The sequence below is a fragment of the Antedon bifida genome, chromosome 4, assembly GCF_963402885.1.
Source record: "Antedon bifida chromosome 4, ecAntBifi1.1, whole genome shotgun sequence".
NCBI classification, from domain to species: domain Eukaryota; kingdom Metazoa; phylum Echinodermata; class Crinoidea; order Comatulida; family Antedonidae; genus Antedon; species Antedon bifida.
Window position 1 is genome coordinate 29313011 of NC_136229.1, and position 14014 is coordinate 29327024.

Here is a 14014-nt window from a genome sequence, read left to right on the forward strand (position 1 = left end):
AGATAACAGACATTATTTTAATACAAATGCTAGGAAACTAGTATTTGGACGTTTATGAACATTAATTAATTTATTAATGCATCATGTGACAATTTGAATTACCTTTATTTTATTACAAAATACTAATAAATTTTTCGAGTGTAAAACAATCAAGCATAGATTCTCTTTATTACTCTCAGTGTTTTATGTGTGTGAATAATGCAATCCTGATCCTGATAGAGCAGTAACACGCATCCGTATCCAATGATTACTTCGACCTCAATGACAGTGTGCGTCAATGTTTAAGCATTCAGTTTACACACAAGAGAGAACATACATCCCCTTATACAAAATATGTTCATAACCTTCTAGATCATTCCTTATATTCTCACTCAATTATCAATTCATTATCCCTTTATCAATTCATTATCCCTTTATCGACAACATCGCGTTACAGAACTTCTATAATAAAACTAAAATATACCCATTTAGAAACACAGTAGATGAACATTTATACTAACATTTAATTTCCATAGTTTTTGATAGTAGGTATAAATTATTTGTGCCAATTGTTTATTTCATTTTACATACCTTTGATAACCATACAGTTTTCCAATCAATATTAAAATCGTTCATTTAAGTTCGACTCATGGTGTAATACAATTTTCCATTACAAAACTAAGTAGGCTGTTTTAGTTTATAATAGGCCTACCATTCCTTTTTCATCTCAATGTTAAACATAACTATCTTTGATCGTTCTTTTACAAAGCCTATAGTAGTAAACTGAAATTGCATTTTCTCGAGAACTTCATTTTTGTACAAGAGGCAAGCGTTATAATTTGTGATTTGTAATTTTAAAAGATAACTAAATTTAATTTACATGTTTTTTTATACGAGTAGTTTTAAAAACCTATTTCTTTTCAAATTCACTCGTTTGTTTTTGGCGTTGCTGTTCTATTGTTAGTCAACTGAAACCCCATTTTTAGGTAACCACCGTTTAAAAAAAAAATATTTTGGTTTGTCAACGTTAACAGACACATGTAGGCCTACAACTCAATTCATTCAATATCCAGATGCTACAGGTTGGGCACTGAACGTTGTTAAACAACAATTTATGATACGATATAATAATGTGAAGATTGTTCGAGAGAATTCTGTTATTTTTATATGATTATATTGGAGGGGGAACTTTCGATTTGCACGTTAGTTCATTGTGCGCATGCGTAGATATTGGGGGGCGTGTCGCTCCTCACCTTTTATGATACCATGTGCCTTATACGCAAATTAAATTATGAAATATTTCCGCTAAAGATAAATAACAATAGTAGCAATAGCAACATAAGGAAGTTATAAACATAAAATTGAAAGAAAACGAATGCAAATTATTGTTTATTTTTATCTGGCAAGATTTTACCGCAATGTGCTACAGTACTGGTAAAAACAATTTCGTCGGAATAGTTGATTGCCAATTATAGGAGTGGTACTCGTGTATTCAAACCAGGAAGAGTGGTGTAATTCTACTGTTCTCTAATCCAACTGTATTATTTACCCGTTTAGATTTACAATAGTATAAATTATTACCCAATCAGTGAACAGAATGTTTTATCTATGACGTCATGAAAGTTTAACTGGCGCTAATACGGATCTCCTTGTTCATTCAAGCATGTTACTAGATCACGTAGCTAAATTCATTGCATTCTGTTCATTTTGCCATAACAGCTGAAGTGTATCTGTGGACCAATTGTGTAGATTATATTTGTGATTTGTAATGGGGAATCGAGGGTCGAAACAGGGTGACTACCAAGTTCTTGTGAAAACAGCCGACAGAAATGGAGCGGGTACGGACGCTAACATATATATCGCCTTAATCAACACAAACGGAAAACGATCAAAAGACTATAAGCTGGACATACGATTTCATGATGATTTCGAACAGGGAAATCAGGATATGTATCCAATATCTTTGAAGGACTTTGGTGTAATCGATAAAATTGAACTGTGGCGAGATCGTCGAATTGGTATTGGTAACAATAACTGGTGTGTAGAGTGGATTATCGTCCGAGACAATGTAAGAGATGAGGTGTATGAATTCCCAATCAACAGGTGGATAACAGCAGGCCTAAAGAGGAGGTATTGCATTCATTCATTCATTCGTCGTTTTATTTCACAATCTATCAAACAGACTAATTAATATTCAAATTATTTAATTAAAATATGCAAAGAGCCTGAAAGAAAAGCCCAAGAGAGCTTTAGGCCTAAGCCTGGTTTCACAAGAACAAAATAACTACTTGTGTATTATAGTAATGATTGTATCAAATAATAATAAACAATCGATTGGACCCCCGTCGTGTTTACATTATGTTGTTGTAAGGTGTTGATAGGTAAGAGTAGGATTTGTGAATTGTGAAGGTGAACTTTGAACGTCAACTTTGCCAACCCCCACATTTCTAAGATGAATTCCTTCGTGCAATTCGGTCACTAAAGTGTTTCATAAACCTCTCTGCCAAATAAGTGTCCAGATTCTACAAAAGCAGTAGCCTTTTTTTAACTTTTAGAACCACGGATAAAGGTTCTTTAATCAGTGGCCAAAATTAAACAAGCGCCGATGCAAATAATGTTTGTGAGTGGAATATCGCGGGTCTAGAGCGGGTCTCTGAAAATATGAATAACTAAACGGCGGAAAAAATAGGAATACTTTTTAACTATTAAAAATAAGAATTTTAATTCATCAATTTCTCGATTAAGATGGTCAAGATATGATTCCAAGCTTCCACAGAACGATAGTGAGCATGCGCAACGAAAGAAAGAACTCGAAGAAAAACGTCAGGTGTACGAATTTGAACAAAAGATAGACGGGATACCTGTACAGGTAATTAGTTTGCATGGGATACTTTTATTTTATGGTCACGTCTGCGTCAGTTTTGTTGTTTTTTATTTTAAGTTTTCATGGACAAGCTTATTCACAGTTTTAAACCATCAATGCAAGTTTGGTGGCAGAAATTTTGTTCCAGTGTGTTTGTAAGACTCGAGGAAGTAGAATAAAAACTGTTATCTGGCGTGTTTTGACATTTTAATTGCATAACTGCTATTTACTTTACGTTTAGGCAGTGGTTCTACCAAAAGACGAAGCTTTTACACCAGATTACATGGTTAGTAAATCTCACTTTTCCTTATCAAAGATTATTACAGTTATTTTAAACACGCCCCAACATTAGTTTGCCGCGAAATTTCAAACCACCAACTTTTAAAATCTGCATATTGATTAATTTTTAAACGGCTAAGATGAGGAAATCCATGAAGATGAGAAAAAAAGTCGTCCAACCCATGCAGCAGGGCCTACATCCTATCACTAGACCACTAAGGCGTTCCCAAGTCATATTATAAAATATTGAAAAGTGCTGTGGGTAATCTCAATGGAGATACAAATAAATTAAGCAAGTAGACAAGCTCCCAGAAACACTAATATTTCTATATAGATACATTGAGATATACAGTATAATCCATGTTTTATAGATAATTTTAAGCCATATGATTCTCACTAGAGACGCAACGCAAGCGAGTTGACCAATGACGAGCAATGGATTGTCGCTGGTCAGTTAGCTCGCGTTGCGTCTACGTTCTTCTTGCGTTGCGTCTACGTTCTTCTTGCGTTGCGTCTACGTCCTTCTTACGTTGCGTCTCTAGTCGTGAGAACCATAATGTTTATGGTGTTCATTTATTATTAGTTTGTATTACTATTACCATCGTTTCGTATTGCTTACTATTGTTTGTAGAAATTTATTATAACAACAAAATTAAAGATGAAGATGCATACAGAACTTATTATGATGTCAACCAAGAAGTTTAAAACATTAGAAGACATGGAAGACGTGTACAGATACAGTTTCCATAGACCAGAGGTAAGTCCAGGACGAAAGACACTTCCCACCATAGTATAGATATTAAATCGATCCATTTTACAATGCAGTCCAAACTCAAACCAAGAAAGCACAACACAACGTAACGTCTATTTCGTTTAGTTACCATACTTACTCTAATTTGTTTTTTTTTTAAATCGTTTTAAAATTAATTGGGCCTACAATTAGTTTAATTTGAGCATTTTTCCCTAAGTGTCAGCAACTCAATGAGACTCAATGTAAGCCTATCGTCTGCGTGTTTTTTTGCGTTTAAAAGGTTCGAATCATAAATTGGTCTCTACCTTAAAAATGTGTAACATATCAAATCTCAAGTTTTCATAATGTTTTAAAGTATTAGATCTGGTACGTCCTGTTTGGTTAATCCTACCATGGACCAAGGTCAATGATCCTACCAAGTCAACGGTTAATACTATAGTTACTATCTTACTACAGGATCGAATCATTGTCTCTGTACAACTTTGAAATGTGTGTATACCATATCCAGCGTCAAATCCCAAAGAACTTCGAAGTATTGTAAACATTATGTTTAGAAATAGATGCGTCTGGACAAAAACACGACGGGTTTATAGCTGCACATAACAATGCGTACAATTTGTACTACTAAAATTCTGAATAATGAATAAGGAAGCGATTTCAATAATTGATAGTGTTATCAGTTAACAAATGTCTACTATTTATAGTAGTAAATCGAAACAGACATATCATAACAAATGTCTGCAAAAACAAACACTATTTCGGCCCAATCTTTTGATTAATATAATACTATATTATTTTATCCAAAAAAGGATGGGCCAATGCCGATGGTTCGGTGTTTCCGCTATGAAGGTATTTACGTTTCGCCGTGCTATCAAAACTATTTTTACATTGTTTTACTCTTCCCTGGCTGACTATACCACAATTGTTTATTCGTACATTTACTCCTTATTTTTTATTCCATACAAATTCAAAGGTAATATATTATTATGTATATTATTATGTATATACTGTATTTCATTATTTATTTACGCAGGGCGTTGATGGATGGGACAACGATTTAAAATTTGGAAATTTAGTGATGAATGGTTGTAATCCAAATGTTATTCAACTGTGCACAGAAATTCCCAACAAGTAAGAATCACACAAAAACTAATCTCATAACGTTGTCTCTCGTTGTTTTAAATTATTTTTCTCCACATACTAAACTATTTCCTCAGTATTATACGACAATTCTGTAACACCGACAATGTGGTATTTTTCATTATCTTTAAATACCATAAATTGTTATTTCATTGCATACATTTCAAGGTTTCACTTATGAATATACGTGCAACCAAAACAATAACAGAACAATAATAACAAACTTAAAATGCATTGAAATGGTAAAGACAACATATTATTTCCCTCAACAGGATATAACAACAACAATGTGGATTACGTTAAAACTAATATAATTCAATACACTGTGTCCATGGAGGGATCAAAGTAATTCTATGGTTATACTATACATGGACATATACTAATCTTTATAATAATGTCAAGGAGAATCTGGGAGAGTTAAATATATTGTCTCTTCAGTTTCAGATTTTATTTCACACAAAATATAACACAATACATACATTTTTCTTTTTAAATATAAATGATGAAAAAAATGTGTGTGGAGATTGCATTAAGCTAGTTTGGCTTTAGGTCTGAACCTCCAAATGAAACAAATATATACATGTAAAAAATGTAATGACTGAAATAAGCAAGAAAAATACAATGTATGCACTTATTGTTATCTCTTATTGTGTAACTGTATACGAAATAACAGGTCAAAGTTTAATACTATTTTTTTTTCTGGTATCCGTTTTTCAACATTGTTTTTTTGTCCACGAAAATGAACATTTTTTTAGCCATCTTTATTGTTCATTTTGAGGATAATACCAACATTGATAAAAATCATCAGACAATTTTCCATTTCCATTTTTAATCATTGTTTCTATTCTACTACTTTCAGCTTCGGGGTCACTGCACAAATGGTAGAGTCATTTTTAGAGGGAAAGACATTAGATGAATGTTTGCAGAATAAGCGGATTTTCATTGTGAATCACAAAGTATTAGAAGGAGTACAAAATGTAAGACGGTTTTCTGTCCTATCTATTGTTTATACTTATTCGTATTCGTATTCGTAAGTTGGTTCTACCCGCGATAAGTTGGTCCTACCCGCGGTAAGTTGGTCCTACCCGCGGTAAGTTGGTTCTACCCGCGGTAAGTTGGTTTTACTCGCGGTAAGTTTGCAATAACTGTATGCCTACACATTGAAACGAACTTTCCCGGGTAATTAAATCAACGTGCTCATAGCACATCTAAGTAGGTCTTACTTACCCTTGACATTTGATTGGTTTAATTTCATACCATATGACATTGGCTATCCGTTACATTGAATGGTTATATTCGACGTTCTATAAACTAAACGAATTACATTTGCCGACAGCTCGTTTTCTGGAGCAATTCCAGGGGGGTTTTGATGATTCGGCCTACAGTTGCTCGATGCGCTCGCAAAATAATTGGTGTCAAGAAAACCCCCCTCTGATGCATTCTGGCTACGGGCCTGAAACAGTTTATATAATCAGCTTTAAAAAACATTTAAAATGGTTTATTTAAAGCGCCTTTGACTATGCTTACTTATAATATGTGGAATTGCTTCGTTTTCTGATCATCGCGTGTACACTTTCTTTAATTGTTGTAGTCTATTTAACGATTTAAATCTCCTAGGCCTCCCCTAATACACGAGGAATTTGCTGCGCCTCGGTAAACCATATATTTTTGTTTAAGGAAATGGCGTGGAACTATAATTCCACTATCATTATTAAGTTGACACCGTGGTGGTCTGCCTGCTACAATAGAACAAGGATACGGTAGACTATTCTTTTTAACCGCAAAGCTTATTAGCTAAATTAAGATAGTCCGAATATTGAAATTCTTTCCGCTTGGTATTCTATTGTTGGAACCAATACAACTATATTGCTGTTCCATACGTCATAAATAAATTCTTCAGGGGAACATCCAAAAGTCTCGTCCCCAATCGTCGTTATGCCGAATTAACATCTTTACTTGTACTCCTGATTTATACATTAAACCCTCAATTTGGCGAACGAAAAATACCGTATCTGCGTAGGCAGGGCCGTAGCCAGGATCTGTCAAGTTCGGACAATAAGTATTTGGGTCACTGCGCCGCGGGTGGGGTCTGAGGTGAATTTAGTGACACCCCTTGATGGCCGGAAATGGTACTCTCGTACATAACATTCATGATAAATGGCACCTCTAATTGGCCGGAAAAACACTCTCATGCAGCATGCTACGATTGAACAAAACGATCGTACTTTTTTCCTCCTCCTCACGATAACATTTGTTGCCGCCGTATGTTAGATGCGCGTGCTCTGTGTGCGGAACCACCGCCGATTGTTTGATCATTCGGTATTTTGTTTTGCGTTCAAGTTACAAGCCCTCCAAAAAAAGCACAATTTGGGTGAGAAGGCAAATTCAATGCTTATTAAAGCCAGGGGCGGACCCGGGGGTGTTTCCCTTGTGGCCCGGGCAACAGCCTTAATTTCATACTAAATGTTGTTTCTGCCACTAAATTAAAATTGAGTTCCATTTCATCGTATACAATATCCATCCGGACCCGGAACTTGATAGGCTTAGTCATAAAGTAGTTACAGAGTTGCAGGGCATTTTATTATTGTTGAATGTTTTGATATTTTTATTGTTAAAACGACCTTCACAACCAACATATTTCTTTTCATTTTAAATGGAACGCTACAAAAATAATCCTCTGCTTCATCGGAGCATGAATACCTAATAACCAGACAAGAACGTATCTTTGTTACGTTTTACTATCAATCCATTTTCATGTCACGCAATCCATTTTTCAAAAATATAGTGGTAGGCCTATAATAATACCATTTTGAGGGATTAGTTACAGTTTGACTTTGAATAAACCATTGGTAATTTACTGAAAATCCAAAATGAACTTGTGTTATAATACAAACAACACTATTCAATCAAAGAAACGCTCTACTACACATGAGAAGTAGCCTACCCACGCATAGCAGTGTTACTAGAGCCATAACAGATTACCTCTAATGGATCAATCATTCACACATGAATTCAAAAATTCATCGACAAACGAAATATAGCCTATATTCATTCCTTTTAAATATTAGTACGCGGTTGTCTAGCGGTGTCCTTTGTACGATCGTTTGTGCCCAAGCTCGCGTCAATATCATGTTACATCCTGGGACCAAAAATTCGTATTATTTTTCAGGTGAAAATCGGCAACCAATTCATTTGTTTAACAATAAGGTATGAGTTATTCACGAACGAGTTTACGAATTTTCAATTTACAAATAACCTTTTGTATTGTGGGGCACGTATTTGTTGGAGGATTTTCAGAGATGAGGGTGGTGAGGTACTGGGGATGTCGGGGATGGGGGTTCGCAGTCGGTTAAGGGGGGGGGGGGGGGGTGCGGTTCGCTGTAAAGGGGGTTCGCCATAAAAACCGCCCCTGGCTACGGGCCTGGTAGGCCTACTGATATGTAGCCTAGTTGTTAACTACCGCTTGCTTACTAATCTCGTGGTATTGTGTTCAAAGCTTATAGGTTCTGCTGCAGAGCGGAATATTAGCTTAACTTGAATTCATGTCATATCCTGAAAGACCTTGTGCGTAGGCCTATGTGTGTTCAAATAAAAAATAATCCCCGAAGCATTTGTTTTGTTATTCATACAGGTAACTGTACCAATTGGTCTTTTCTATGCAAATGTCAACAATGATCTGATTCCAATCGCTATTCAGCTTTATCAAGAAAAAGGACCGGAAAATCCAGTAAGTTGTTCATTTTCTGTTACACTCCTCCTTGCATTATACAACGTTGTATATGTATTTAATTTAATTTTAATTTAGTAGCAAATGTATTATTTAGTTTGAATCGTAATCTGGTTTTATACAGTAGTATAAAAATATCACGCTGAGAGTAAGAAAACATACTGTAAATTTTGTGTTGAACGTAATACAAAAATGTATATTTTATTGTTTTTAATCCCTCCACTCTTAGCCTCCCCTGCATATGTTTAAATTCCACCCTCCCCACCTCTTTCAACAAATCCACTTCAGAATATGGGCCTGAATTACAAATCTATGTTTTTTGTATATGCATAGAGATATTATAATAATAACTCTATGGTATATGCCACCCTCCCCAGCCCCTTTCAACAAACCTGAGACAGCAACTACATGCAAAGCATACTCTGAGGTAGAATACTATGGTTATGGACCTGAATTACAACGATACTCTCGTGTGTTCATAGGTATTCCTACCCAGTGATCCTAAGTATACATGGATTCTGGCGAAGATGTGGTTCAACCTAGGAGATGCATCCTACCACGAGGCATGTACGCATCTAGCGTTCACGCATTTCATCCTGGAATCCATCAGTGTGGCTGTGAATCGTCACCTTTCACCGTCTCATCCTCTCTATCGATTGGTTGCGCCACATCTTCATTTTGTCATGGCTATAAATCAGTAAGATCAACTTGATTTTCCCTAAATGATTAACTAAATTCAAATTGAGTTTCGTTCATACTCATAGTGTAAAGCTTAGTTCCCACTAGGACGCAACGCAAGGACGTAAACGCAACGCAAGCATGTTGACCAATGACAAGCGGGAGTTCGAATAATCTATCGCTTATGATTTGTCAACTCACTTATGTTTCGTTACGTCTTTGCGTTGCGTCTCTAGTGGGAACCAAGCATTAGATTTGCTTGCTACCGTAAGGTTTACGGTAATTTGTCACACTCAGGAGACATTTTATAAAACTAAAGCTTTGACAAAAATGTGATGTTCCCATAATGGACACGATGACGTCATATCACTACCATAATTGGGCACATCACACTTTTTTTGTCAAACTAGTTTGATAGTGTAGACAGAGCTTAACACCAATCAAAACAAAAAGATAACCAGCTAAGAAGTTCATAAAAATGCAATGTATTTTAGTAAAATTTAATCAATCGTAAGTAAATTTATCGGTAAAAATTTTAGAAGATTTTAATGATTCAATATCAAATTTCAGATATGTAATACGTTAACAATTTTCTTTCAACAGTCGTGGCTTAGGAAAACTTTTGGACAAAGGCGGTGCATTTGATGTACTTTTTTCAATGGGCCTAAAGGGAACGTTCGCATTAATTGCGAATGCATTCAAAATTTGGTCATTCACAAACAATGGAAATCTACCTGCTAATTTAAAACATAGAAGACTTGATGATCCCGAAGTGCTAACAAAGTATTACTACCGCGAAGACGGCCTCAAGGTATGGGAGGCCATCAGAAACTACGTCGATACAATCGTTAAAGAATACTACAGTAAGATTTCTTTTTCCTATTCTCCAATAATACAAAGGCAATCTAAACAACAGTATGCTGAGCTCGCCTTGTCAAGATAGGAATTTGTAATAGTCCTTTGATCTTACGATTGGCTGCGACAAATTAATATTAATATGTATTAGTACTGCACTTTTCTATCAGTAACATAGTAACAAAAATACACTTCTACGAAAATAACGAAACTATAAACATTTACTGTACAATAAATGTTAACATAGCACAAAACAACATCTATAAAATACACATAAATGAAGAATACTTGAGTATTTTTAGGAGAGATCTCCTATTCCATGATTTACAATATCTATAAAAAAGCGACTGGTATACTAGTTTCTATTTCTATCTTTTCAACAAATTTGATACCCTAATAACCCCCTACGCGTTATAGCAGAACGAGCATCTTTGGAATAAGCTCCTTTTTTGTAATGTACAAATTGGACATTTTCCAAACATGATTGTCATTTTAAGCATTTTTCTTACGACAAAAGTATATGAATTGAAAGAAAAATAAATTTCTCACAGGACAATACTGATGTATTTTTCACAATAACAATATGCACCAAAAGAAGCAACATTCAGGAACAAAGACATAAAACAATTGAAATAAACATAGGCCTATACAAATATTATAATAATAATATAATAATAATAGTAGGTGTCGCCCACGACCGGTCAGCACCTCCGATACGGAAATATTGACGACGTTTAAAAAAACATGTGTCGTCAAGCGCAGTCAAAACTATTTTTATCATAATTAATAATTATAATAGTCATTGAAAATCCACACATCTAAAAAAGACAAATAATCAAGACTTTAGTAGAATCGCTTCCTCAATACACCAAAACAAAATATCAATAGACGACTTTTTAGGATCTGTTTATACGTTTCCTAATCTGTGTATTATGTATACGTTATAAACGTTGTGAAACGAGGCCGTGGTATCGCTGCTTAACAAGGACCTAAAACTAATCCTAAACTTAAGCTGGGAAAAGAGACAGATTACATTATTTCCTGACTTTTAGAAGCAATTGATTAGGTTCTCAAAAGTATACTATTTAATAATAGCAGATTTTAACTAAAACTCAAATTCTTTTATAGCTACTGATGATGACATAGGTTACGATTTTGAACTTCAGGGATTCCGAGCTACATTGGTGAGATCCATCGAGAATGGAGGATGCGGTTTTCAGGTTAGTGGCAGATGGCGTCTTGACTTTCGGCTCCCCCTTCCCTCCAGTGAAAAATGGAGCTGCTAGATATCCGGAAATGGCAATTTACATGATTTGGTGAAATATGAAACAAAGTATATAAGATTCACCAGGACCTCAACTCCACCATGTTTGGAAATAAGCCGAAGACATTTTTTAAAATAGAGCTGCTTGGTCCCCGCGGCCGCACTCCTCGCACTCTGTTAGTCCACTGGCAATATATTTCTTACTTCTTGTCTCAAATCAAAAGATCATATCCTGGATACAACGCTCTTATAAATGAAACTCCAAAATGTGAAAGAAATTAAATTTCTCTGCTTTTAAAGTCGTTGTTTTTTACCATGTTTAATCTTTTACTTACTGAGCGCGAGCTTAAATAACACGTCATGTATGCCAAATTTGTATTATTCATTATAGTTTTTATTTTTACAAATTATTACCTACAATCTAGGTTGCCGTTAATAGTTTATGTACTGTACCCTTTCACAGGATGTACCTGGCGTTGAAGATGGTATCACTACAACAGATCAGATCGTAGATATATTCACTATGATCATCTTCACGGCTAGCGGTGGTCACGCATCTACCAACTTTGGCCAGTACGACCAATATGGCTTCCCACCGAACTACCCAGCATTACTACGAGGAAAGCCACCGAATTCAAAGGAGGTAAATAGCAAGCTTTCATTCGAGAAATTAGACGAAGGACTAATGTTAAATTGACCAGCACAGTCCCGATGAACGTGGAACGGTGTCTTAGACCGTAACTGTGATTATTTTTTGTACGAATCTCCTTCGTCAAACTTTCCAAGCTAAATCTTGCAAATGTCTCTCGCTGATGCTTCCAATACGAAAACAGATTTTTGATTAAAATAATTATAATACAACATCACAGTGAATAGTTAGGTAGCCATTGATAGTAAAGTTCTTTCTAGAAAAACGCTGATAAAGCACGCACGATGTGCATAAATAGTGATTATTATATATAAATGGATTATAAAATATAATTCACAAGCAGGAAGTTATTTTAACCAAATTTAGTTGAAAAAGTATACCGTTTATAATCTAATAGGTCCTAAATAATTGAACGTACTATTTTTTAGTTGGGTTTTGCTTTCGGTAATTTAGCCAAAGATAACAAAAACAGGTGTGATTATTCTTTCGATTGTCGAATGAATAGAATGTCGAAACTAATACATTACAATTGCTCTTGATCTTGTTTTTGTTATTTAACAGAAAGAATATACAGAACAGGATGTGATGGCCGCTCTTCCAAGCAAAGACACAATGTTGAGTTCCATGACCTTGTCGAAACTTTTGAGTACCAAAAACACTGAAAGTTTAGGCGAATATGAAACGCAGTTTCTGTATGACCAGACAAGCGTCAATGCGCTAAGGACGTAAGTACTGTGCCCGTCACTTGCTATTACCATCTAAAGTAGGCCTAGCAAATGAATGCAGTGTGAATTAATTCTTAAATTCCATGTTTCTTTTTTCAGATTTAAGCGGACACTTACTGAAATCGGGAAAGAGATCAACGTGAAAAATCGTGTGAGGACATATCCCTATGTTCGCTTTCATCCAGATAACATTCCTAATGACATAAGCATTTAAACTACGTTTTTTAAAAAATTATCTATTATCCATTTGTTATAATTGTTACTGCATTTATCTTGCCACCAAATGTAAATAAACATTGATACCATTATTATAAAGCCTAATACAGGAATTACTTTATGAAAATATTAATAGTAATACTATAATGCAACTTACCATGTCGGCGACATCACGAAGAGACGCGCGTGTTTAAATAATGATGGTAATTATTGTTACGCGCGCGTACAAATGGAGATGGCAATAGTTTTGTACGCGCGTGTTCAAATGGTGGTGATAAATGCCTTTTGTACGCGCGTGTTCAAACGATAAAGTCAACATGTGCCTTTTTGCAGTGTTACTGACAGTACACCTAATTTAAAATTGTTACGAGTTTATTACAACTATTATATAATATTGCTCAATTGATTGCAACAGAATACATGCATACGTTACGTGAAGCTACACGTTCCGTTTTACGGAAGGATAAACTGTGCCGTGTTGTTAAATTTTGAAAAATCATAAAAGGCACCGCCTTCCCGAATGTAGCTTTCGCCTATATTTATTATTTATTCTGATATACATAAACGGTCACAATTTGTAAAAAAAAAGTAAGAAATAAAAAATATAGATATTAATATAATTATTTGAAAGGTTTGAAATGGATTTATAATAAAGGTCATGATGAAAGCCGTTATGATTTAAAGAAAATATAAATTGTTTCTTTCTTAGTGAAACACGATGTTGACAAATTTAAAGGCGTTAAATTTTGTTGTTACGTTTCGTGGTGTCAATCAATGTAAACAATATAGTTTTTGCACACGTTTATATGCATAACATTTTTGTAATTGTTTGAATAAAGTTAATCTTGACAATATAATGCAGATGTGTGTTTCATTCCAATGGATATG

General features: G+C 34.9%; 1 protein-coding gene across 1 annotated transcript; it reads left to right on the top strand.

Annotated features, from left to right (window-relative positions):
* The first annotated feature begins 1666 nt into the window (after positions 1 to 1666).
* On the top strand, positions 1667 to 13983 carry LOC144840345 (allene oxide synthase-lipoxygenase protein-like). The gene is made up of 13 exons (XM_078696131.1): positions 1667 to 2109; positions 2725 to 2848; positions 3084 to 3128; positions 3753 to 3878; positions 4906 to 5003; positions 5872 to 5989; positions 8644 to 8739; positions 9222 to 9436; positions 10021 to 10280; positions 11401 to 11492; positions 12000 to 12179; positions 12747 to 12910; positions 13010 to 13983. Exons 1-13 carry the CDS (start codon positions 1748 to 1750, stop codon positions 13122 to 13124), a joined length of 1995 nt encoding a protein of 664 aa, XP_078552257.1. The 5' UTR covers positions 1667 to 1747; the 3' UTR covers positions 13125 to 13983.
* The last annotated feature ends 31 nt before the right edge of the window (positions 13984 to 14014 follow it).

Bases quoted from the DNA above. Each gene is read 5' to 3' on its own strand.
- LOC144840345 (XM_078696131.1), top strand. From the start codon at position 1,748: ATGGGGAATCGAGGGTCGAAACAGGGTGACTACCAAGTTCTTGTGAAA. The intron at 12,180-12,746 runs GTAAATAGCAAG...GTTATTTAACAG, and splicing joins AGCCACCGAATTCAAAGGAG to AAAGAATATACAGAACAGGA. The intron at 12,911-13,009 runs GTAAGTACTGTG...TTCTTTTTTCAG, and splicing joins AGCGTCAATGCGCTAAGGAC to ATTTAAGCGGACACTTACTG.